Genomic DNA, 24,832 nt, shown 5'->3' with positions numbered 1-24,832 from the left:
CATAGGATGACATAAATGTTTGAATCATTTTTTTAAAAACTACTCTGACTACTTCTGAAAACCTTACCCCAGTGCAGTAGCCTGAACTATTATCTGCAAACTATCTGTTCATCTTTTCTTTGAAACAATTTTGAGACAGTTTTCCTTGAATACAATTCTCTCTTTTAAAAAGTCAATATGACATATTTTGACTTTCCTTGTTTGACAATATCAAAGTATTTCATTTCAATACTGTAAAACATGATTGCTTCAGCTTTGCCTTCTCATTTTGTTCTGTGTGGCTTTTGCATTATATTATAATATTTTAATATTGTAGAGCACAGGTAATGTACATATAATACTTAATCTCTTGCATATGTTTTAGCACAATCACAATGAAAGCTTTGAACTTTATCATAGTAAAATGTTTCACTAGCTCCAACTCAGGACTGGATTTTTTTTTGAGTTTTGATTTTTTTTTTAATCACAGATCTTCAGCTTTTTTCCTTGATATGCAGCAAAAACAACAATTGAAATGTCCAATATTCTCACCGAATAAATGTTCTGTTTTCCACAGATTTATTACTTGGAGTCTGTGAAATGAGAGATTTCAGCCCAGTCCCCAGTGGACAAGCATCCAGTCTCCAAAACGACGCCCTTATGTTTGGAATGACCTCATCGTGCTGAGCACTTCAGGATGCGGTTCCCCATTATGGTTTGTCCTGGGGTCAAAGTGAGGTAAGAGGTTCTCACCACATCCTGCCTCTCTTCGCCTCCTTCTTCCAGTCGCTCGTCAGGCAGATGACCCCTTGCTTTGTTGTCCAGCTTTTCCCAATTTTGCATGGTCCTGCTCTAAACTGGATCAGTGAAATGAACGGGGTCAAACAAACAGCAAAACTCCCTTAGAAAAACAGGGAGTGGATTCAGGACGGAGACAGAGCTACCTGCTGCTCCTCTACGTGCTGCTCTTTGTGCTCATTGTCAGTGATGTTTGCTGTTTATCATCTTGCCATTCTCTTTCATTAAAATCTCATCTAGTCTGAGACACTGCAATATTAAAACGTCAGCATGCCCATTTTGCTCTCTGAAATCCTTCTTGAGAGACCTGGCAATGTGAGCGTCTCTCCAGGACGAGCTACAGCAGAGGGTGGCGGAACAGCTGCCCTACCGCTCTCTGTGCAGCCGCACAAAGGACGGAGCCCATTCATCCAGGCTCTTCCCCGGCAGGAATTCCACTGGGGAAAACCATGAGATTTCCCCTGCCCCCAGCTTTCTTTTATTTTGCCTTTGACAGGGCGTTGTATAACAGGCCTTGAAAGCATGCACCCACGAACAGAGCCACCAAGGGCCTGCTTTCCCTTTGGTATTTGACAACAGAGAAATATGGGGACAATCTTGCCACTAGTCCTTGGACCTAAGCCTTTAAAAATGCACAGATGAAACCTCATCTCCGGCTCCCTGCTTAAAGAGGGCCCCAGGCTGGGTGGGGCGAGGGAGCCTTTTGTTGCTCCCAGTTACGGACCTATTTTCAGGGGGGCCACCCCAAGTCCTTCCTCCTCCTCCCCCCCCCCCCACCGGCCCGGGAATCAGACCCTCGGGGGCTGCTCTCTCTTCCCAGGCGTTTAGCTGGGGCCACTGACAGCCCGGACATAGCTACCGCGTATGTAACGCGCGCGTAACCCCTTACGAAGCTCCCTCCGAGAGGAGCCGCGCCAGAGCGGCGGTTTCCGACGGGGCGGCCGGGGCGAGGGGCGGCGGGCGGGGGACGCGCGGCCCCGGGCGCGGCGGCGGCGGCGGCGGCGGCGGCGGCGGCGGGGCGAGGGGCGGCGGCGGGGTCCGCCCCGTCGGGGCGCGGTGGGCTGGCTCGGCCCGGCCCGGCTCGGCTCGGCCCGGCCCGGCGGGCGGGGCGGCGGCGCGGGGTAAAGGCGCGCCGCGCAGGGGCCGGGCTCAGTCTGGTCGCCCGCTGGCTGCGCTGCGCTGCGCGGGGCGGCGCCGGCCCGCCCGCCGCCTCGATGCCCTGCGCGGCTGCCCGGGGACGGTCCCGCCGATGGGGCAGCCGCCCCGAGCCCTGAGGTCCCGCCGGCGCCGCGGGGACGAGCGCTAGGGGTGAGTGCTGTGCCCGCCGCCGGCTGCCCGCTCGGGCTGCCCGTCGGCTGGGGCTGGGGGCGGTGGGGCCGCGCTGCCAGACGCGAGGGTGCTTCGCTGGAAATTTGCCTCTTGCGCCGCCGCTCGCCCTTGCCCTGGCGGGGCCCCAGCCGCTGCCGGCCCCGAGCCCGGGTGGGAGGCAGCGCCTCGGAAGGGGGGAGCTGGGGAAGGGGCTGCCCACAGATGGTGCTTTGCTGCCGAGCGCCGCTGCTCGGGGTTTGCTGGCCTCCCCTCGGGTGGGAGCAAGTTTAGGGTCTGCTCCTCGCTGAGCCCTCGGGGAGCAAAGGGACCTGGCTGGGGTCAGGCATCCTCAGGGGCTGTGTATCCCCTGCAGGATCCTTCCTGCTGCCGGCTGGGGGGATTCAGCATCTGGTGGAGGCAGCGTAGGCAGCTGTGGGGCTGAGAGAGCCAAGGTAAGTCCCTGCCCTGCAGGCCGAAATCGTCCCCAGGCAAGTGATGGGAGGATGGGGTAGCAAGCAGGCAGGGGATATAGCAGGAAGAAGGAGCGACTTTTGTGTCATACAGGTATAGGTAGGATGGGACCATCTATGTCCTGCTGGTCCCTGAACTGAAGCACTTGAAGATGGCAATGTCTTCAGCAGCATCTAGGCATGATGGATGGAGAAAGAGCACCAGTTCTGGATCCTGATAAGAGCAGCAGGTTACCAGGAAGGTACAGGCAGAGTTTTCCTTGGGGGGGCAGTGGCTGCAGCTACTCAGCAGGGCTAGGTGTGGCCTCAAGTGCATGTGGATCCCTCGGCAGGGAGCGTTCTGGCAACAGCTTCCCTGCTCTGCTCACTGGCCAGAGTGTTAAACTGGATCCCATTTAACTTGTTCCCTGAAAATACCCGTCCTTTTCCGTTTGCTTAGGGAGATTCACGAGAGGAGCACAGTCTCTGAGTGGGTGCTTCAGGTGAATGGGCAGGGGATGTGTGCTGAGCCCTGCGTGGCCCTAGGAGGTCGGGGTTAGATGGCTGAGCCAGACGCGTGGAGTCAGGATGCGAGGAAATGGCTGGCGGGTGGAGTGGCCAGTGGGTGCGCCCCATTTGGATATTGGTGTTTCTGGTGTGGTGGAGGGGAGCCCGACAGGGTGACGAGGAGTTGTCACAAAGGAGGGGGCAGCAGCAGCGCCTGGGAGGAGATCAGCCCCTGGTGAGGGCTTGGAGCAGCACTTGGCATAGGAACAGGGTGGATGGGCCTGGGTTACAGAGTGCACCGTGGGAAAGAGACGGGACACAGTTCCTGCTGTGATATGAGAAGGAAGATGAGGTCAGAGGCAGAAAGCGCTCAGATGGCTAACAACCCACTCTGGGCATTTGTGTGGCCCCAAACAGCGAAATGTCCAACGTGTCACTTGCAGGAACTGACTGGCCCTGCTAAGCTGGAGCAGAAGCACGGCTCTGTCTAGACCAGCAGCTATTAAGCTTTCCAGATGAGTACAACTTTGAGCAAACTAGGCTGAGAAAGAGACAGCACCTTTGTTTTTTGCCTGCTACTTCACTGCCCTGCCCTAGAGCTCCCTAGAGTTTGAGTCCACACAGGCTCTTCCTTTTACCTGATGAATGTCTCTGCTCCTCTTCTAGCTGCACGAGAGACAGGGCCAGCAAAGGCAGAGTTGCAAATGGTTACCATTTAATCTATCTGCTCTGTCTGCAGAGGCTGTTAGGTAAAAATGCCAAAAGTGACCAAAGCCTTGTTGACTTTAGGGCTACCACCAGTACAGTAAAGCCATGAGAAACTGCAGAGTATGCAAGAGCGCTAGCTATTCTGGACTTTGTCATAAATAACTTGCTCAGTAACTCTAGCTGCACTAAAGCAGAGCCTGCTGTATAATAATGTTCAGGACCCATGGGTGAGGAAAGTGTTTTTTAAATACAAATGCAGTAGTTATCCTTTATGCAGGGGAGTTTCTCTTTCCTTGAAGGAAGCTTTCGTGGAAAGGCCTCAGTAAAAAACAAAAGTAAACAAAATCCTAGGACTCAGAATGACGACACCTCTACTAGCCATAACCATATCTCATCTGGGATGCACACCTACACCTTGTGCATGCACAGCAATTTGTGAAGGACACTGCGAACCCACTTTATCCTGACGTTCTGTGTGCAGAGATTGAGTACTGATCACAATCGAGGGAAAAGGGGATTTGGTTGCTTTCGAATGTGTCCTTATGTTTCAATTCTTACTGTGGCCACTTTGCAGACAAGGTAAAGGGAGCTGTTCTCCGGGTAAGCTGTTTGTGCCAACCAGGAGGCTGTAGAGATGACTTCTGCCTTATAAGCTCAAGGGGAATTTATCCCTTCCGCTTGCTGGCCAGTAGAGAGGACTTACTGTTGAAAGAAGTAGGCAGAAGAGTATGTTTGACCCATCTCTAGAGGAATCCACGCAGAGGGGCTTGGGGTGGCTGTTAATCCATAGAAGAATACACCATAGAGATGCCTTGTCCTGAGATTTTCTCACTGTTTGGAGCTGCTGGAGGATAGCACTGGATCCAAAGGAAAACGATTTTCTGTTTTCAATGAGTATCAAGTGCAAAAATGTGCCAGAGTACCTCTTCAGTGTATGTTTGCTTGTTCCGTAGCTCTCTGAAGGTCAAAGTATTAACAGTAGGAGATGAATTTGGGAGAGATTGGCCCAAGGGTGGTTGTTACACACATTACTTTGGATAGTGATCTGTTCCTTGCTGTATGTCCATTTGATGTGCTTCATCCGAGTAGTACCCAAATTTCTGATTAGAACTGCTGAACACTAGCACAGTGCAAGGACTATTTCCCTCTGCTGCAGACGGGATGGGGCTATCACCATGGGGCTATACAGGAGGCTGCAGATTGAATGAGGGGGAACGGGGTCTGTTCTGAGATGGCAAAAGAGAAGAGACCAATGAGACTATGAAGTGGGGGTGTATGTCTTCCCACTGTTATATTTTTGGTTTCAAGCCTTCCCCTGGCACAGAAAAATGCACATGTGCATCAGAAAGATGTTGAGGTTGTTTATGTTTTAATTTTGGCCTTGTGCCAAGAAGAATGGCTTGGTGACCTTAGCACTATTGGGGCATTATTTATAGAAAGCAGATCTGTTTTTGTGTGTGTGTGTATTTTCAACATAGAAATGTAAAAACAAGTCTTGGGAGGAAAAGACCCAGTGCAGGCCCCCAAATACATGGGGACTTTCTCCAGAGCAACGAAAACAGCACTTAGGAGACGACCAGGTGTTCCCCGTTCACGTGACTTCCAAACTTCTCTTGGAAAATATATTTCTGATTCTGTCCTGTAGATTGCAGACCAGGGAGAGGTCTCTCAGCGTTTGAAGAGTTCTTGCTCAGGATGCTAACATGTTCACAAAGACAAATCCAGCTATAACTGGAGATTGTGTTATAATTCAGACATGAAGGGAAATGATAAATGACTTCGGCCTTCTTCAGTTTCTTTTGTTTGTGAAGCTCTTTGTCATCTGCAAGGGTTAATGCATTTCAGTGTGTTTCACTACCCATCTGTGGCGCTAGTGTGTGTGGCTATCCCCGGATCACAGATAAGAAAATGAGGCTTAGAGATGTTCAGGGTCTTGCTGGAAGACCCACCACCAAGTAGTAAGAATCGGTGCTAGTCGGAAAGCCCTGGTTCCTGAGTTTCTGATTAAACCCTTGTGGCAAACTTTCCCTTCTGACTTCACAGTGTGTATCCACATCTTACCCTCATCCTGTGAGATGTGTGCTCTACTTAGAGAAATCCATAAATGTCTTTTTATCCCTATATATGCAAGATAAGAATATATTTAGCACACTTGTCCATTGCTTTTGATGGGGACGTCTTTGCTTAGGCTATACCTAACTCATCTGCACCAGACGCTGATGGGACCTGCTTACTGTGCTTTACCCAGCTCATTTTGCAGGGAGGAACCAGGGACCTAAAGGGAAGGTGATTTGTCCAAAGCCGCAAGCTGAGTCTGTAAGGAGAGTCTAATATAGACTTGTACTGACAGTCACTGAGGTTGCAGAGGAGGAGAGAACTGTTGCCAAAACTGGGGAGCGATCAAAGTGATTCTAGCAGGGTTATTGCTGGAAAGTGAGAGGCACTTTCTGATGATGTGTGACAAACCACAGTTCATTTTTTGAACTTCATGGGCCAAAATCAGACGGCTGAGCAGAAAGTCTGAAAGCTAGCTGTATTCTTCCTGGGCTTCCTAGAAGTTATTGCTAGGGATTTGACTTAAGATGCTTTCAATCAAAGGTGCAGAGGAAAGCAGGGTGAAACAAGTGGTTAGAAATGAATCAAGCAGTGATTCAGTAGTGCGGTCTGCTGGGGAGTGGTATTAACGATGAGTTTGTGTAGCCGGAGATGCGCACGCAGGAGTGTCAGATTACGCTGGCCATCGGGAACCTAGTTATTTGTTTGCAGGGATTCTGTGTCTCCTAGGGAGATTAGCCCAAGTCGCTGTGCCAGCTGCCTGCTGCTGCCACAGGAGAGAAAGCCCTCCTTTTCTTATGAAAATCAGGCAGCGCTTAAACTGTGTGGCCCAGAGCTGCCGGAGGAAAGCAGGTGCAGCCGGAGCAATACACAAAGGCTTGCAGCCCTGTCGATTTTAGCTATATCCTGCCTGGGCTGAGAAAGTAAACAGTGTGAGGCTGTGTCAGCAGCCGAACAAGAGACCTGCAGAGAGAACCCGCAAATCTTCAGGAAACTCTGTGGGTGACTCAGCTAGTGTTTTTGTCTTGAGTACAAATTCATTCAGTAGCCCGTGATGGCAGCAGACGTGCTCTTTTGTAGTTGTGCCATTTTACGAGTGAAGTACAAACCTCTGGTCTTAAGTCTTTCCATGGCCACAGATAACTGGAGAGGCTTTTCCAGGTGATGGGTGTTAATTTAGGAATTGCACGACTGAGCCCCTGTGTCCATGCAGCCCTGCTTAGGCATTGCAGTCTCTTCCTGGGCTTGCACCTGGTTCTGCTGTGGATGTGAACTGCTGTGACAGGGACAGCAGGCAGCTTTCCCAAGGTCAGAGTCTGTGTTGGCCAGAGAGCACAGGCTAGAGCGCACCGTGCTTTCTAGCCCCTGTTTGTTATGGCCAAGAAGGTGTCTTTAATTCAGCCTTCCTGGCAATGTCATGCTGCCTTGCTTTGTATGACACGAGGTCCCTCTGAGAAACAGCCTAACGGTTCTGTTGTGTATCACTGCAAAGCTGTGGGGGATATAGGGGAGGCAGTTTTGTCGGACAAGCTTGGGCAGAGTCTGAATTCAGGTGCTCCTGCCTTGCTGTGTGAAGTCTTAAGGAGGGATTGTGACATGGACGTGTCTGTCTGTACTGCTGGCAGTAAAGGTGTTCCAGGAAGCAGAGTATACTGTTAGGAAACAAATTGTTTCAAAAGTCTGTGATTTTAAGTCCCCTAAATCCTTTTTATTGGACATACAATGTTGGCTGTATGGCACTTCATTCAGGATAAGTGGTTGGTGTATACCAGGGAGATAGACACATGAGCTGCCTCCTGCAAAGAGGACAATGAAATTGGAAAACCGGAATACTGAGTCCAGAGGAGTAAAATGAGGTTGTTTTTTCACAACTAGTCATTTGCCATCTGAAAGCAGAGCTAGTTTTTTTTTGTGACCTGGAAAAAAAGTGAACGGTAGAAGCTGCTTAATAGCAATACGGAACACCCAAACTTTCTTTTTTAGAAAGCAGTAGTGGAAATCTGCCAGGAGTGAAGCTCCACCTAGCAGGCTTGAAAAATTTAGACCATCTGTGTGTGCATTTCCAGGTCATTTTCATGTTAAGTGGAAATGAAATTCAGCTGCCTTTAATACCAGAGTCGAAGATGGAGTCTGGGGAGCTGCTGGCAACAGGTCTGGCTCGCTTCTGAATAGTGGGCACCTGTAACACATCAACCACCCTCCCCACCCCACCCCACCCCACCCTCGCCCTGCCCAGTGCAACCATTCGTTCATCGCGGTGTGTGAATGTGTTCTTACATCGTCTGCTGGCAGAAAACGGATGCAGTGCAGCACATGTTTGCAAGTCCCTTCTGTGAGTCCTGTCAGCATCCACTGTTCAAATCTCTGGACAAGTGGGATGGATTGAGAGTTGATGTATGAAGAAATGATAAAGCAGTTGAGCTTTTCTGCTACAGCCAATTTATTCCCCGATTGACATTATTGCGCAAACCAAGTGCCTTTCATTGGCTCGTGCAAAGAACTAAGGGGAAAAGAGACTAGCCTGTGGTTCACAGGGCTACTGCTGCATTTAACTGGAATTACAGGGATGGTAATGAGGAAAGTGTTGACTGAAACCTTATACTGCTGTGTCCTGAGCAATTCTAAGCAGGAGGCTGTGTTATATGCTTGCTTTCTTATATATATGTGTATATACACACACTGCTGATTTTATTTGTGCTGATATTATTGAAGCTTGTTGTATCGGAGTGCCTAAGACTTAAGGGAAACAAGGGAGGTACTTTAAATAACCCTTGATAATAGAGAAGAGACATCTGGCAACTCTGCAATTGTTGTGGTTACTTGAGAGTCTGATTTGTTGGCGCTGATGCAACTAGTACTTGGGTTTCCTGTTGTCTCCTTGTCCCCGGATGGTGGAGTCAAGCAAAGTTAGGGACTGGAACTGGAGTTTGGCAAGGAAAAGAACTAATCAGTAGTACCTCTATCCTGTCTTTCCTAAGGCCTCCCTCACATACGCCCTGTCACCAAGGTTCTTAATGCCAGACTCTGGGCTCAGGAGAGCTGAATCTGGGGTTGAGGCATCCCTGTGTCTCCTGCCTGCTGGAAAAAAAAAAAAAAAATTTTGCTTTGGCTCCTCTGGCATCCTCTATGGTTATACTAAAAGAGCATGTCTACTTAGAACACTGCTTCTTCAAGCCTAACAGAGAAGAAACACTTTTCCTTGCAGGTTGTTGTCTATTGTGTGTGTGTTGATGGATGGGTTGGCTTTGGGCGGGGGGGGGGTATTATCTTGGTGTAATCTCATAATGTGAGCTGGGCAGAAGTGATAGAGCGCTTGCAAGGATCAGGTAGTGAAAACGAATGCAAGGTTCGTGCATTGGGTCATGCAGAAGGAATTCATCTGGTCCATCCACATAAAAGCAATCAAAATCCTAGTCCAACTCATCTTCTAGGCTCCTCCCGCAGTGTATGGAAAGAGGTAAGCCATTATAGAACGTGACGCGTCCTGTCCCAAAACAGGCACCTCTAGGGGGTGGCTCGCCCTGCCTACTCCCCAGATAGCCAAAACCAGAGAGGTGAAGAGAGCCATAGGTTCTTGTGGTACTTGAGGCATCCAAACCCCACTCTCTCCACCTCTGAAATTCTTCTATTTTGCTTTAGGAACAAATGGTCTCTTTGTGTGATCCTTGAAGTACGCTGGCTTGGTGCAAGCTGGAGAAACACTTGAGTATCAGCGGCATTGTCTTTTTCAGTCTGCGGGTTCTTTGTGTTATTTCCTTTTTCTAATCAAAGCTTTCTAAAGGGTACTTGTGTACTGAATACCCATTGCCGATAAAGCACATTATGAAATCCAAAAGGAAGGCTGAGATTAAATGTCACACACTTCACACTAGGGGAGTTCGGAGAGCCTTGTTGATCTGTGTATAATTCAAGGCTTGACAGCTCATGCATAAACAAACACGTGCACGTGCGCATACACATACATATGTGCATGCAGAGGGTTTTTTTCCCCTGACTAAGCAGCAAATAACAGTAAAGTCAGGTTTGTATGAGCGGCCGGGGGGATGTAGCATTTGTGGGCTCTTTGTCCTAAGAACCAGAGAGGCAAAAGAGATGACTTGTTGGTAGTGCCGGTGGGTTCTCCTATACTTTCTTCCTTCTTGTGGCGCTGCACTGAGCTGTGGCTATTTTGGTTTTTATATGTGTGGGTGTTTACTTGACCGTGGGGATCTTCCGAGAGTTTCTGGCATGTGCAAAGGCAGTATTGATAGGAGGTTCACCCCAATGTTTCTATAATGCTTTTACCTGCCAGCAGTGAATGAAGGCAGACAGAAAAAACGGATGTCCTGCTAAGCTGCTTGTTACTCAGGCCAGAAAGGGCATTCCAGACACTGACAGGTAGTGTGCGATGAACTAAGTACCACGCAGGAGTTCATAGCCTTCCTCAGCAGCATAGATGTCTTGTAAGTGGGCAGTCAGCAAGAGAGCGCAGCAGTCCCATCGGGTACAGTGCAAGGGGGATCAGCTTTGAAGTGTTGCAGAATAATTGCTGAGTAGAAACGTAGCAGAAACGATGTGAACTTGGGCAGTAGACTTATTCTTAATGTAAAACTGGGAAAACTGTGGTGCCAGAGGTTAAATGGCCTGGTTCCGAAGGTTGCGAGGAGGGACAGTAGCAGTGCCAGAGGTGGAATCCAGGTTTTTGACCTCTGCACTTCCTATTCTGTAAGCTGCAGAGTCCTGCTCCTGGAAACAACTAGTTTCGTTCCCAGGTGCTTAGTTGCAGAAGGAAGAACTGTGTGGTACTCTTTGCTGCTCTGTGGGATGCTGGAGGCCTGTGCTGCGCAGCAGTCCCTCTTGTGTGCTGAGCACCGGCCACTGCCCCGTTCGTGGGGTGCTAGCACTTTCTACTAAGTCACTTTGTTCCACCGACTTGCAAGTTAGTGAAACCTTTACCTGTTCTTTTTCCCCTTCATCAACTATGTGGACGTTTCCGTTTCCTAAATCTGCCCTCTTATCTTCTGTTTGCCCAACACAGGACATTTTGCATCTGACACTTTTAGCATTCACCTGCTGCTATAGAAACCACTAAGGTGTCAGAGGAAGATCTCTGCCGCTTGAGGATAGGCTACAAACTAATTGAAGCACGTGTTTTGTTGGGAGGCCTTTCCCATTGCATTTTTGCTAAGCAGCTCCTAGCCTTTCTGTGAGTCTGTGCTTATTTTGAGCCTAAGGAGCTGTGAGGGAGCGATTAAAGTAGGAGTTGCGCACAAATGACCAGTGCTTGATATTGGCAAATTGTTTGGGGAGGAAGTAAGAATGTGTTTCCAAGCTGCAGCTGCCATGTCAGGAAGTGCTACGGAGGGCCTTTAGCGGGGCTGAGAGGTGAAAGCTGCTATTCATATGTCTCTCGCACGGTAAATGGTTAACCTGGAAGCAGGAATCAAAGCCGTCTAACCTCCCAAAACAGTGAGTCCGGGACAAGCTGCTACCTATGGCCCTTGCCTCTCCCATGAGACTAAAATATAGGTAAATGTCAAAATACTTGTCTGATCTGGCAGCCTGAATTGTCCTTATTAACTGTTTTTAAAAGGTTGTTACTATGCAGCAGGACCAAAAGTAACTCCACCTCCCTTCTCTTTCCAGGCGCAATCCAAACTTCCCTCAAGTTTGGATCCAGGCTCTGAACTTGTGGCTCAGCTCTTGACAGTTGGGAAGCCAGGAGAAAGAACGATACTAAAGGAATATATAACAGATCTGTTGCTTGTGAGCAGTGAGAAAATCGAATTAGTAATGTCACCGTATTAGGTTTATTTAAAAGAAAAAAAAAAAAAAAAAGTCTTGTGCCAATGGTGGGAAGGATAGGAAAACCTTAACTCATGAGCAGGCTAAGGCCCCTATGATGTCTCTGCAAAGCACCACGTAACTAAATGGGGACTGAGGATCTCTGCATGGTGCTGCGTAGGCCTAGCTGTGTTTTCTGATCTCCCATTAGGGTGTCCAGATATTAAAGCAGGGTTAGTATGGCAGGGCTGTCTGATGAACATTTTGGAGGCCCTGGGTATGTTATGGATTTGGCCTGTTAATATCTTAGATGAGGATGTTGCTTGTGCACAGATCAGTCATGAAAAGCTGTATCTTGTATGCTTTTACAGGATGTGGGATTTGACAGTGTAATATGGGAAACACCCTCCAACACAAGGATGAGTGACAATTCAGTTACTGACTGATGGTCACAGGGGCCCTTTCATATCAGGCCTGACTTAGGTGATGTAGAACCAAATGTTATCACTTGCACATCCAGTGGCTGGAGTCCTATGCGGGCCTCTGAGGATCTGGGGCTCAGAAAATGTCCTGATTTGACCAAAAGGCAATTTCCCTGTTTAATGCAAATTTATTCCTCTGCCCTTCCCCCCTTCTCTCCCAATGTGTGTGCCTAGACTGCATATCTGGTTATATAATAAGAGAACGGGAACCCTTTATTTAAAGAAAGAAAAAATGGAAGAAACAAAATCTAATGGCTCAGGGCATTCTAAAAGAGCTGTTCTCAGGACTGGGTGGCAAATACAAGCAGGAGGCAGGTAAAGAATCTGTTTCTAGGGTGCAGGAATGGCAGAGCCTTATTGATTTCATTTTCCATCTCTCATGTTTGAGGCCATTTTGGTAGTTATCAAATTGCAGAAGTTGTATTGTGCTGGATAAGTTACTGGACAGCAGATGCAGGAATACAGTTGTTGAGGTAGTTCATGTGCTTTCAGCTGAGAATACATCAAGAATGATTTTTGAAAATACAATCTCCCTGAAAGTATACAGAGGGACAGTGTAGTTGTGTGTGGCTAAGGGGACTGAATCTTCTCTAATAATGTCGTATAGTTTCCTTTTGAGCTCTGAAAGAGACAGAGGTGGAGGATTCTTGGGAATGAAGGGTGCAAGCTTCTTGGAGAACCTGTGAAAGGAAATAGTCAGGCGTTAGGGGGTACTGTGGAAAGGAAAGCCAAGTAGGTTTGAGGGTATCAGCGGAAGAAATGCCCAGATGACCCGTTTTACTGTAATGATCCAATATTCTGCAGTTCAGCAGTAGTTACGGTGCTGTCGTGGTGCAGCCCAATGTGCGCCTGGGCTTTCCCAGCAGCCCCAGCGTTATTTTCCCTAGAGTTTCTTTGAGCCTATGCAATTCTCAGGAGTGAGACAGCAGAGATGAAGGAGACTTGCTTCAGATTTTCTGCAAAACTGACCTTTATTATCCTGTTTGTTTGAAGGACGCTGCTGGCCTTTTAAAGCTGCTCTCTTGCAGCAGCGCGGGGTGGCTTGTTTTGCTGCGCTTCCCCTTGCCCTGCTTGTTTCCCTGCAGAAATGGTCTGCAGGACAGATGGCCCACTCTGCTTCGGGGGCTGTCTTCCACAAGCACCTGTCTGAGGCAGCTGGGAAATTACAGATTCCTTCTCCTTTAATGTCCTTAAAGGAAAACAATGCACGTTCTCAATACTTTCCCATTTAATTTCCTCCTCTTTCCACCTTCCCAGTTCCCTCGTGCCCTGGGGAACTTCAGTGCGTAGGGTGTTCTGCTAATGATACCTGAGTCATAGGATTATCTAGAGGAGTAAGTCGAAGTGCTCTGCCCTACGAGGGAGGCTCGTTCCCACCGCCACTTCTCCCCGTCCTATGCCCCTGGGGCTGGTGCTTGCAGGCTGCCTGTGAGCTGTCAGACTGAGGTGGATGAGCAAGCGAGGCAGTTATCTCCCTGTCGTCCGGCGTGGTGGTCCAATCGATTATTAAGGCGATGAACTGGATGCTGATTCTGCTTTGAGACTGAAAATGCGGCTGCTTGAGTCATCAGGGAGAGCTACAGTAGTTCTGCGCTGATGGATGGCTGCAGCCAGCTCAGGGCTGAGTGCCTTGCCGTCAGGGAGAAGAATGGAAGGGAATTGACTTTCTTATGGAAATAATACTTGGAGATTGGAGCCATTGAAGCAGCAGATTGCATCTTGCATCTTTTATATGTGCAGCCAAAACACTCCTCAGCAGCGAGGGACAGGCAGGCAACTTCTTGAAAAAGCGAGATAGTGTGGCCAAGCATGTGCAGCGTGGGTGTGTACATGTATGCATGCGTGTCTGCATGGGAAGTCAGTTCACGTCTGGTGTTGTGAGCTCAGTGAGACATGGCACACGTATGCAGCGTGGCTAGAGTGAGGTCAGGTATCTGAGCAAGCATGTGCATGGTGCGTTGTGCGTGACAGTCACGGTAGCCATCCAGCCAGGGTGCCTGACAGAGCAGGTTAAGTGTATTGCTGGCTGCCCTGCAAAGCTGCTGCAAGGTGCCAGAGAGTGTTTCTTGTCTGAGGTGAAGTGTAGCTGCTCTTGCTCACTGTGGAAGTTTGGCGCGTTGCTGCAGGTGGTGGTTAGCAGGCTGGTAGAAATGCAGTTGCTTGCTGTGTTTTAATTATAGCTCTAGTTTGAGAAACTAATAGAGTGATGGAGCTTTTCTATCTAGTTCTGGGGAGATTGAACACTTTGCAGTTTTTGATTGTTATGTAACACTCTGCAACATGGAAAGAAGTTTTCCTGTTCAGTCTGCAGAAAGAAATTTGAAACTTAGGGGCTATGAAGTCCTTGAGCTGGGACCTCTCCCAGGCACTCAGAGCATGATGCTTCTTGTGGGATGTGGCGGGGGGAAGCTTATGAATGTGAGCTGTATAGAGACCAGGCTCCATCTGGTCAGAAAACAGAGGAGAAACTTGCAGCCTTGGCAATTATTTTATGGTAAGCCCTCATAATGACTATGCGGGCTGTGCTGGGTAGAGAAATGCTTTCCTGCCCCATCAGGATTCAGGAAGTGTCACTTACAACCTTGTCACCTGGAACGATGCTGTTGTGAGTGAGCTAGGTGTTGAGAGGATGTTTTTATCTAGCGATTCCCCGCCACGCAGATGGTGCTTAGAGTTATTCTTGTTGCATCAGGCTTTTCCTGTTCCTCCTGTCACTGTCTCCCCTCTGTTTGCAGAGAGGGGTGTGTAAGGGCTTTGTGTCCTCAGGGTGCATATCTGAGCTTTGGCAGCATCAGTGATTCCACTTTTCTCCTTCTACCCTGCTCCTTCGTATGCAGACAGGCAGGACACAGAGGTATGGATTTAGGCAGCCTTGCTGTAGCACTGTCTTGATGCACAGTTTCCCTTGCCCTTCTTAGAGGGAGATGTGGGGAGAGTATGTTGATTTTCCTAATAATGACTTTCTTTGCTGCTTTTCTGCTTTAGGGAGAGCTGCAGAAAACTGCAAAGCAATGGCATGTGAAAACGGCCATGCACCTCTCGTTGTGGAGCCTGAGGGCAGGAGCAGCAGTGTGGGCAGTGTGCAGGGGAGATGTCAGAGCAAGGGCTCCAGGAGGAGAGGAGGGTATAGCGGGAGGACTGGAGATGGTATAGGAGCTGAGAATGCCCAGGTCATAAAGGTGCTGGATGCATCACTCCCATGGGCAGTGTGGATAGGCAGAGGGGAGCAAAGGAGGCACGGGAAGAACTGAGCAGGCTTTGGATGTCTTATTTTCTAGAGCTGCCTGCCATAGTACGGAGTAATTAACACAGATCTACCTTACCTATTTGGCAGGCTGCAGAGGCTTTGTTGGTGCCCGCTCTGTGTCATGGTGGCAGTGGCTGTACTGGCTGTGTCCATGGTCCTTGGAGCTGCTGTAGGCACGGTGGGCTGCTGCCTCGCACCTGGGGGCTCTGCAATGCTTCCAAACGGCATTTGAGGGTGTCCGACACTACTGCCTGTGGAGCATATCTAACCAGGAGGGTGAGCTCCAAACACGTCTGAGGCAGCTCTTACTGGTTGAGAGCCTGCACAGCAGGTGGTTTGGGTTTTGAGGTTTCCTCTGGCTTGTTCATAGGAGTTGTTCTAGAGGCACCCCGTAAACGGGCCTTTTGACGAAGGCTTGGGCTTCATGTTTGCGTGATGCACCGTGGTCTGTGGAGTGAAAGTGCTGGAAATTGAGCATGTGGGTCTGTAGCTTTTTAGTAACGTGCCCCAGGCAGGACATAGTGTTCCTGCGCTGGTTTGGATGGTGTCAGGGCTGCGGCTGAGTTGGAGAATGAACCTCCGGCCAGAGATGTTCCCTGCTGATGTTACCAAGAGACTTAAAGGGCAGTTGTCTATGTGAGAAAGGAGTTCTGTGTTCCTGGCTTGTTACTGGTGAGAAGTCTGAAAATTGCCTGTTAGGTGCACAGACTGTGCCAGACTGAACATGAGTCGCATTATGCTGCCGTGGTGGCTAGGTACTAATTGTTTTTATTGCCTGAACATAGATCATTTTCAGCTAGATCAGGTTATGTTCCCTTTAGGTCTTTGAGGCATCCTGACTGCTTTGGAAAAGCATCCCTCTTATCTAGAATGGAGATTTAATGCCCTTTATCCAAGGCATGGGTTTGAGCCTGTTCTTCCCAGCAATAAATGCAAATGGTTCTGTTTTAAGATGTATTGGTAGCCCTTGGTAGTTACCTGGGACTTGGGGAATCCTGGCCTGCTTTGCTCATGGCATCTTGAGCAAAATTTTAGTAAGCTGTTTGGATAAGATTCACAGAGGTGCTTTGCAGCTCTCCAATGTGTACATTACTGAGTTATGCAGATGGGGTTTGCTTTAGCCGTTAGGCATTTCAGAGTGCTTAAGTGTCTGAAGTTGTTAACCAGGAGATTTTCCGCACATAAAAGCGAGCAGACCAAGCCTGTGAGAAAAGGAGCCTTGCAGATCCTGCTCCCTTTAGGTAACAGCCTGATATTTGTAAGAGCTGAGGAACTTAGTACCTCTGGGAATCCTGTCCTTAATCTCTTGAGGTTTCCAAAGCAGGGTATCATCTATCCCTAAGGCACAGTGCTGTTGTGTGGAAAGGTTATGAGGCATTGAGATACTCCAGTAATGAGCCTCTTGGAAAAGAAGATGACAGGTGGCTGGCAGAAAATAATACATGGAAAATTATCTGTCCCCTTCTGATTAGTCTTGTTCTTGTATAACTGCTCCGACTTCTGCATCCACTGCCTTTGCCCTGCCTGTGTGCTTGAGCCCAGACTTTTTTTCTTTTAATCTCTGTGGACGTGCTGCTCTGAGTATACTGCAATGTGCTATGAACCTGGCACTCCCCTCGCTGGCAAACATTAGAGAGGGGACAGTCAGTCTGAGAGAGGCAGCAGAGGAGTTGGGCAAGGGCATTACTGCCACTAGGGCCTTGCGAGAGAAAGGTGTGGGCATCAGCCTGGCTGTGAGAGCCAGCTGCAGTGCAGCTGCCGTATCCGGTGCGATTGCCCCTTCGCGCCCTCATGCCGCCGCAGAGCTGGAAGCCTCTCCCTTGGCCCATGCTAGGGCTCTCCCTTGTGGAAGCTTGCGTTATACTGGGGTGGTGGCAGCTCACGTAGGGTGTGTTGTGGCTCAGCACTGGGAAGGAGCTGGCTCGTGTCCTTGGGAGAGGTCTCTTGCTCATGTGCACAAGTGGCCACAGGGCCTCCCATTTGGGATCAGTTGTTCAAAATTACAATAATGAGGATGTTATGCCTGCCATCTGTTGTCTAGCTCCCTGGCCACCATGTCTGCTGCCGTGGCATCAGGGATGAGATGCTGTGTTTTGTGGCATGGCTATCTTGAACTGCCCCCGAAGAGAAGGCAGAAGGGAATGGCTGAAGGGCTGTCTTTTAAAGACAAGAGAAAGTGGGGCAGAATCCATATCTTGGTCAGCCCACAGGCCTTTCTGCAGGAATTGCTGATGAGGAGACCACGTAGTGCTCCTTCTGCTTAATCTCTGATGTAGAAGGCATGGGTTTCCTTCTGTGGCTCTTGTTTCCCCACCTGTAAAATGCATATTGCAGTGTTTGCCTCCCCAGGGTACTACGAGGAACACCCACCATTTATAAAGTGCCAAGACAATGTCCAATATCATAAAGGGACAGTGCTGTATCTTCATGTTTGCCAGTGTGCTTGTCTACCTGTGGTCCACAGAAGATACTTAGAAATGGCAAGACCTCTGTTACGCTCTTAGAGAGAACATAAATCCACTGTGGGAATTCATTCCTTCTCAGTTAACTCTTTTTGGCATCAACAGATCCGAGTGGGTTGAAGACCGTGAGTTGCCTTCAGCATATTGACTTGGGAAACCGAAAACCAGAGCCTGCTGGCAGGAATCCTCTCCCTGGCCTGGATGTGGCAGAGCTGAACAACTCGTGGCCAGCTTCTGTTTGTTAACCTTTCTCTCATTATCCTGGCTCAACTCCGGTTCATTTTACCTTACCCTGCTTTCAGACTGGAAGTGCCCTCAAACCCTTGCAGTGAGAGGTAATGTAGTACCACTTCTTTAATTTGAGCAGCGCCGCTTTGTCAGGCAAAAGGCTGTGTCCAAGATGGCAGTGCTTGCACAGCCACAAAGACATCCTTGCCCTGGGACACTCCTGCGGTGCTGGGGATCAGGCTGGCGCTGGAGTTGGCCCCGTGGGAGGGCAGGGTACTGCCTGCCCACTGCTCCGCAGTAGTTTGCCGAAGGTATAAACTGTCAACTTCGGGGTGCCCGCAGGACCAGCGTCTGGTCCCGCTCCTGTGGCGCCAGCTGATGCTGTGTGCATCGCTCCCCTCTGGGCGTCTTTGGCATGTGTGCTTGGTGGCTGCCAAATCATCACAGGTGCGGTCTGTGCTCTGGAGCACCTCTTCTTTCCTAGCGCTCTTAGCCGTTGGGCTGGGAGGGAGGCAGCGATGCCGGGAGAAGAGCTGTGGAGGTGGGGAGAGATTGAGCTATCTTTAGCATGGCACCAGTGAGGTTTCTTTGTACCAGTAAGCAGTAGCTATCAAAACTGAATACAATATACTGAACAGAGCTGAGCAAGGAAAGAGATACTGAAAAGAAGAAAAGGGATTTCAGAGAAAAAAAGCTCTTTTAGTTGCATTTAGGTGGTGCCCATCACTAAAGAGCTGTGGGGGAATAGGAATCACCTGTATGTGGTGACTGATCTGTGCAGCCACTGGGATGCTCAGAAAAAGGATTAAGGGGAAAAGAATCACTAGAGAAGGAGGAGGTGGAAGTTTTCTCTTGAAAATGCACAGACTAATAGAAAACATCCTCTAATTTCTCAGCGTGTCAGGATCTGTTAATGTAAGTATGAAGTTTTCAAATCCTTAGCATCTTATGTCATTGAATTAATGCTAATGCATTTATTAGCTCCTTATTTATTAATATTCAGTATTCATTAGACCAGCTCTTTCTCTGGAAGATGGAGATAATGAGACGTAGGATTTGATGCTGGGCTGTGCCGTAGCTGTGCTTAGCACAGTGGGAGTGTGGTTTTATGTATCAGAACGGCCTTCACTGATTATTTTATTGGCTTTTTATCTAGCCTGCATAGTCCCGGCTTTCGCCCGATGGTTTACCACAAATGAGTGGAAATTCTTAATGGGGGAGCAGTGCTAATGAGGATATGGATAAATTTCCAACTCGTGTCCTGAAGGCAGCTGGTGAGACAGCTGATAAAGCAAACGTTTGATCTTTTGGCCTGTGGTCTGAGTGGGAAAAACTTGCCTTCGTAATCATAGAGCCATTTATCTCTGTCTTAGTCTGTGAATCATGAAGCCCTCCTTTAACCCCGACCCCCTTTCTTTAGTTCTTGTCCTCGAGAGATTCTCTGGGTCTTGAGGTGTCTGTCCTCCTGCCGCTCCCCTAGTCTCTGACCGGGAGGAGGATGGAGCAGGAGGTGTGGGCAACACCCCTTCCCTGGGAAGGAAATTGGAGGTGCCTGGAGGTATCAGGCTGGTGTTGTGTGGAAACACAGCAAACTGGGCGTCCCAGATCCTGTGAAGACCAGCAAGCCTCAGGGCTCTGGTCCCTTGGGGGGGCTTTGGTGACCGTGGGGCCAGTAGGATTCTGCAGCTCAGGTTCTCTTGCCCTCCCACTGCTGGATTTTTGCCTCTTCTAGCAAATCTCCCTTCTCTTTGCTCCCCACCAGAGCCTGTAGTGGAGGGGAAAGTGGCCCCAGCCCTGCAACTGAGTAGGTACGAGTGTATTCAGAGTGGGGCAAGGGGCTTCCTGACTATCCAACAGCTTGTCCCTGGTGTACCCAGTGTCAGTCCTTTGCTCTTGGCTGCTCTTGCCTCCATCCCAGGAGTAGGCACAATGAAGATCATGCACTTAACGCTCATTTAGTAGCTGTTGGTTAGGAATCAATGTCCAGGACCGGAAATCAGTCTGTCCTCAGTAAACTTGCACCTTGCTCTTTGGTCAGGGATATGGTCTCTGTAGCAGAAGACTGTGGGGCAGCAAGGGGGCAGACTGGGCCCTCCGTGGCCCTGAGGGGAGGGTGTTGGTGGAGGCAGCCTTCCTTACTTGCTCGTCATTAGTAGTGACCCTGTCCTGATGTTGTCTTGGCTTCACTGGGCCAATGTGGGGTGACCTTAGAGTGGTCCTGGACCTCAGGACAAGTAAGGAAAGTGTGCAAAAGTGACATGATCTTTCTGAATTGAACTGGTTACTTTTGATCAGAAAAGCTGGGCTACAAATGTCAGAGGACTTTTTTTGGTTTTGGCAGCAGGGGAGTTCTGGTGGGAAACCATTTCGTATCCAAGCTTGTAATCCTGGGGCCTTCCAGGAACAAAGAACTGCAGAAATCACAATAAAAGAGGTCAAGCCTTTTGCAATGCATCATTCTAGTTTTGGGGCGGACTTTCTGTTCAGATTTGTCGATTTGAGCGCACACCAGTTATTGTGACAGTCTGGGTTGGCAAAATCTAAACAAGTTAATTCTTCCAAACTTTTTTACAAGCAGCTACCTTTTGAGCTTCTTGCTGTACATCCTGGTGTAGGAATGAGTATGCAAGTTACAGTTTCCCTCTTCAGTTGTCATTCTCACTTCTGAAATGTTTCTAGCCTCTTGCTGCTGCAGCTGGCTGTGTGCTGCAGTGGCTTTCAGGTGCCTGACAGAAGCTGGGCTTAGTTCCTCAGTGTAAAAAGACAAAACAAAAACTGTGAAATGCAAAAGAAGTACCTGCAAAGCCCTAAGCAGCTGAACTGCTTGCTCTGCAGCTGAACTGCAGGTAGAAATATCATGCCTGCCTTCTGCTCAGAGCATTTTAGTAAACCTTTTGAGGACAGAATTCAGTCTGTGTTGTCCCAACAAAACCTCATAGGCTTGTGTTACAGAAAGAATTATGTTAGTGCTCTTTGGATGTTTTCAGAAACTGTGCGTCTGTTCTTCCATGGACAACCGTCTGACAGAGAACGATTTTCCAGAGAGAGGGAAATCCCTTGCAGGGCAGCAGTAGTATGCTTCCATGCATGACGCCAAAATAACCAACACCTCTCATTTTAGGACTCCCTGAACACTTGTAAACTCTTTTGACACAAGCATAAATTCTGTTCTCCAGGGACAGCCATGGGAAGATTTGATTGGGGCATGGGATTGCCTGTGCTTGAGCTCTGTGCTGAAGGTTGACTAGATGAGCTGTTTGGTGCCTTTGGGGGATTCTTTTATGGGATTCTTGGATGATGCAGTGGCAAATGGAAAAATGTTTTTGTGCTCATCTGAGCCAAGATGAAATGAAGACAAATTGGGAGAAAAGACTTTCTGAACTGAGGGTTTCCAAGCTGTTTTGATTGCAGGATCCTACTGAACGATTTCATGGGGCTTCTGACACCTCTTCCCTTATACCATGCTAACTTTGTCTTTTCTGCCTTAGCTCCTGAAAGTTATTTTGATCTTGTTCTTATCCTAGCTATTATTTCCTCTTTCTATTTGCTATCATCTCCTGTTTCCCATGAAGCAACATAGTCTCAAGGAGGATTTTGCCCCTGGTTATTTTTGCCCCTGGTAATTCCAGGACTGGTATGTTCTTACAGAACATGGGGGCTGCCAGATGTTGGGGGGAGGAGGAGGAATAAAAAAAAAAGAAAAGTGGTGAGGGGGAGCAAACAAATACCTGGGGTTTGCATGATGCTTAGCTCAAAAAGGTAACTAAAAGGTGTGGTGTACAGCTAGGAGAAAGACAAAATGCAAAGCATCATTTAATGACTCCTAGTCTGGAAAATAGTCAGGAGATAGCATGCTCCTGAAGGGCCTTGGACTTTGCCTTATGCTGGGATAGGCTGCACTGTGGCTTATAGATCAAAAACTTCTTATAGCATGTTCCAGTGAAGCTTGTGGCTCTTCTTGTGTTTAATGCATGACAAAATATGCTGATTGAAAGGGACAGTGGGTAGTGTTGCTACTTTTGTTCCTTAACAGGCACTTCCTGTGTCTTTGTGAAAAATGAAGCCTGAAAGTTGCCCTGCCTCATAAAAGAAGGGGAAAAATTGCATAGGGGCAGGTGGTGGGACAGATGGAAATCTAAAGACCATATTTTTCTGAGCTATGGTCATTAAGGCCAAATGTGACTGTTAAGGCACTTGTCTGCTTCTTTTGTCTCTGTTACCATCTTCAAGTTGCCATTGTTTTTTCCCCTGGTGAGCAGTTTGCCCAGTCAAAGCTAGTTTTGCAAGCAGCGCCTGCCTAGTGATGCTGGCAGCAAAGTCAAGTATCTTCCCTGAAGCTCAGGACCTCCCTGCCCTCACCAGCACTGTTGATGCCCTCCCTTTGGCCACAAAGACAGAAGTGAAGCAAAGGAAGGATGGGGAGCCAATAAGGAGCAGGTATCTGTAACAGGGCTCCTGGTTGCCATGCTAAACGGATGCTGCTCTGATTTTAATTTGACAGATTGTGGTGACAACAGGTTTCTTCCCTCCGGAGCTGAGAAGGTCTCCCGAAATGTTGAAATGAGTTGCTTGTAGTGGCCTACAGACACTGCATTGTAAACCGGCACCCAACTGAACACGAGGCCTCCCCAGTGCTCGGCCAACAAAGGAAGTGTTTGGAAAGATGCAGAGCTGTCTGCTGGCATAACAGGAAGTTCTTGTTTTTAAACCTGGTGAAGTTTCATATGACGGCAAAACCATTTCCTGCCTACTTTTTCACAGTCTCTCACAACTGAGAGTGAAAGGCTATCAGCCGTCAAGGTGAGATGACGGACGAGATCTTGGCGCGCAAAACCCTCCTTAGAGTGTCTACCTGCGGCCTGGCTGGAGCAGTGGGAGCAGGGTATGCTCCTGCATGAGGTCCGCGTGCCTGGCCAGGGGCTTGTGTTGGCTGGCTGGGCTCCCCTCCTCCCATGCCTTGCAACAAGACGGGTGCCAAGCAGATAGCAAACTATCTCCCTGCTGCTGTAATTGGGAAGATAAAAGCACACAGAGCAGAGTTTTAGCAGGAGCAGCTGTGAAAAGTCTGTTTTAAGTTGCAAATCTTTGATGGATTTTCAGTCACCTCTTTGGCTGTTATATGAGAGAAATTCTGTCTTCTGATTTATTTTCTCTGGACAGAATTTCCTCAGGCTTTGGATGTAGCAGGGAACCAAGCTCTCTGGGGATGGAGCTGTTACCAGCTCATGAGCTGGAGCTGTATTCCAGGCAGTGCCTTGGGGGTGACTCTGGTCCCTGTGACTCGGTGCCCCCTCCGAGCCCTGAGGGGACAGGTGTCCGCATCCCAGACACGGTCCTCTGATGGCTGCTTGGTGACTCCCTGCTCACTGGTGCAGCCGGGGGGGGGGGTGGGGGGTGGGCTGTGGGCACAGTGCACCACACACCCCCATTTCCAGAGAGCTACCTGGGGCTGAGGAAGGGGCCACCCCTTTGCCCCAGTGCGCTCCAAGCCCAGCTTGGTTGGATGCTGGTTTTGTGAAGCTTTGGGAGGGAGTGAAACCCTTCCGACCACATGCACTGTGGGGTGGACTAAAGTAGGCGAAAGCCACTTGTTTGCCCCCCCACTGCGGCTCCTGCCTGGCCAGCGCAGGGCTCAGCACTGCCACGCCTGCCCGTGGACCCGCGCACTGCCTCGGGCCCCTTGAGGGGGACGCTCTGTGTCAGCGCTACTGATTTTCCTCAACTCTGTAATTCACAGTTTCTAGCCAAACGGGCAAGTGCCTGTGCATCGCCATGGCAACCAAACAGCCCCCACCACTGATGAAGAAGCACAGCCAGACAGACCTGGTGAGCCGGCTGAAGACACGGAAGATCTTGGGGGTTGGCGGAGAAGACGATGATGGGGAGGTTCATAGGTCAAAGGTAAGAAACCCGTTAAGGCTACATGCAGGTGGGAGCTTGGCCAGCCCTGGGGTGCTGATGGGGCAGAGACGAGGCTGTGGGTTGCGCAATGCCACACTGGGGAGAAGGGCACCGCTAGAGCGTTTGCAGACTTGGTTGGCTGCTTGTTTGGTGGGGGATGCGCCCATGGGGTCCCCCTGTTCTCCCAGCACAAGGAGATGTGTGTACGTAGAATTTAAAGTAAAAGGCAAACAACTCCAGGATAATCGGAAAGAGAATAAGATGATGGATAAACGAGAAAAAAGGATGCAGGGGAGCAAATGGGAAACCCTCGGGGTGGCTTGGTGAGGTGCCGCCCTGTGTGTGGGAGAAGGCAGCATAGGAATAAAGGTGGGATTACAGGAATCCGTTGCAGTAGCAGGAAGTCTCCCTGCTTCTGACCTCTGGGAATCCTCTGGTGTGACTGAAGCTAAAGGCAAAAGTTATTGCTGTAGGAACGCAGTCACTTAAACCTGTGAAATATCACATATTGGGCAAACCAGCAATTAGCAATTCCCCCTTCCTGAGACCCAAAAAAAGGGGGATGTGTGGAGGAGAGTCCAAAGCCTGCAGTCCTCTGCTGTTCCCTGAGCCCCGGGAAGGATCTGCTCCCACCCAGCAGAGCAGCTGAGATAGCATCTCCCTGGAGTCATACTCCAAAGTCCTGCTTCTCTCTGGGCTCCGCAATGTGTCTGTCTGAGTCCAGCCTGTAGCAGCAGCAGGAGATTGGCTTGAATGGTGGCGCCAAGGGCCTGTCCTGGGCAGATGAATGAAGCAACGAGTTGTGCATCCTCTCCAAGTGCCTGAAGCTATTCATAATGTGACAAACTGGAGACAGTTACCAGGGAAGGGCAGGAAAGAGCAGAAGTGCATGGAGGCAGAGGAGGTGCTGCAGTGACTGTGCACAAGGGACCAGTCAGTGAAGTT

General features: G+C 49.3%; 1 protein-coding gene and 1 long non-coding RNA gene across 4 annotated transcripts in view; one reads left to right on the top strand and one right to left on the bottom strand.

Moving 5' to 3' along the window:
- Positions 1 to 702: 702 nt before the first annotated feature.
- LOC138067316 (uncharacterized) lies at positions 703 to 1,765 on the bottom strand. Its single transcript, XR_011141189.1, has 3 exons — positions 1,667 to 1,765; positions 924 to 1,026; positions 703 to 836 (listed from the first exon to the last, which is right to left on the bottom strand). It is a non-coding gene; the product is annotated as an uncharacterized lncRNA (long non-coding RNA).
- A 130-nt stretch (positions 1,766 to 1,895) lies between these two features.
- TP53I11 (tumor protein p53 inducible protein 11) overlaps positions 1,896 to 24,832 on the top strand; it is a 34,016-nt gene continuing 11,079 nt past the window's right edge. Inside the window, exons 1-4 of one of the 3 annotated variants that reach the window (XM_068945586.1) lie at positions 1,896 to 2,085; positions 17,864 to 18,093; positions 22,488 to 22,786; positions 23,724 to 23,887. In XM_068945586.1, the coding sequence (XP_068801687.1) occupies positions 23,759 to 23,887 (129 nt within the window). In that variant the 5' untranslated portion in view covers positions 1,896 to 2,085; positions 17,864 to 18,093; positions 22,488 to 22,786; positions 23,724 to 23,758. The remainder of the gene's footprint in view (positions 2,086 to 17,863; positions 18,094 to 22,487; positions 22,787 to 23,723; positions 23,888 to 24,832) is intronic. The other 2 variants (XM_068945589.1, XM_068945588.1) reach the window with 2 other exon arrangements.

Source organism: Struthio camelus, chromosome 5, assembly GCF_040807025.1.
Source record: "Struthio camelus isolate bStrCam1 chromosome 5, bStrCam1.hap1, whole genome shotgun sequence".
In the NCBI taxonomy this organism is placed as follows: domain Eukaryota; kingdom Metazoa; phylum Chordata; class Aves; order Struthioniformes; family Struthionidae; genus Struthio; species Struthio camelus.
The sequence above is the reverse complement of the archived record's forward strand: the minus strand, read 5'-3'. Positions and strand labels throughout refer to the sequence as shown.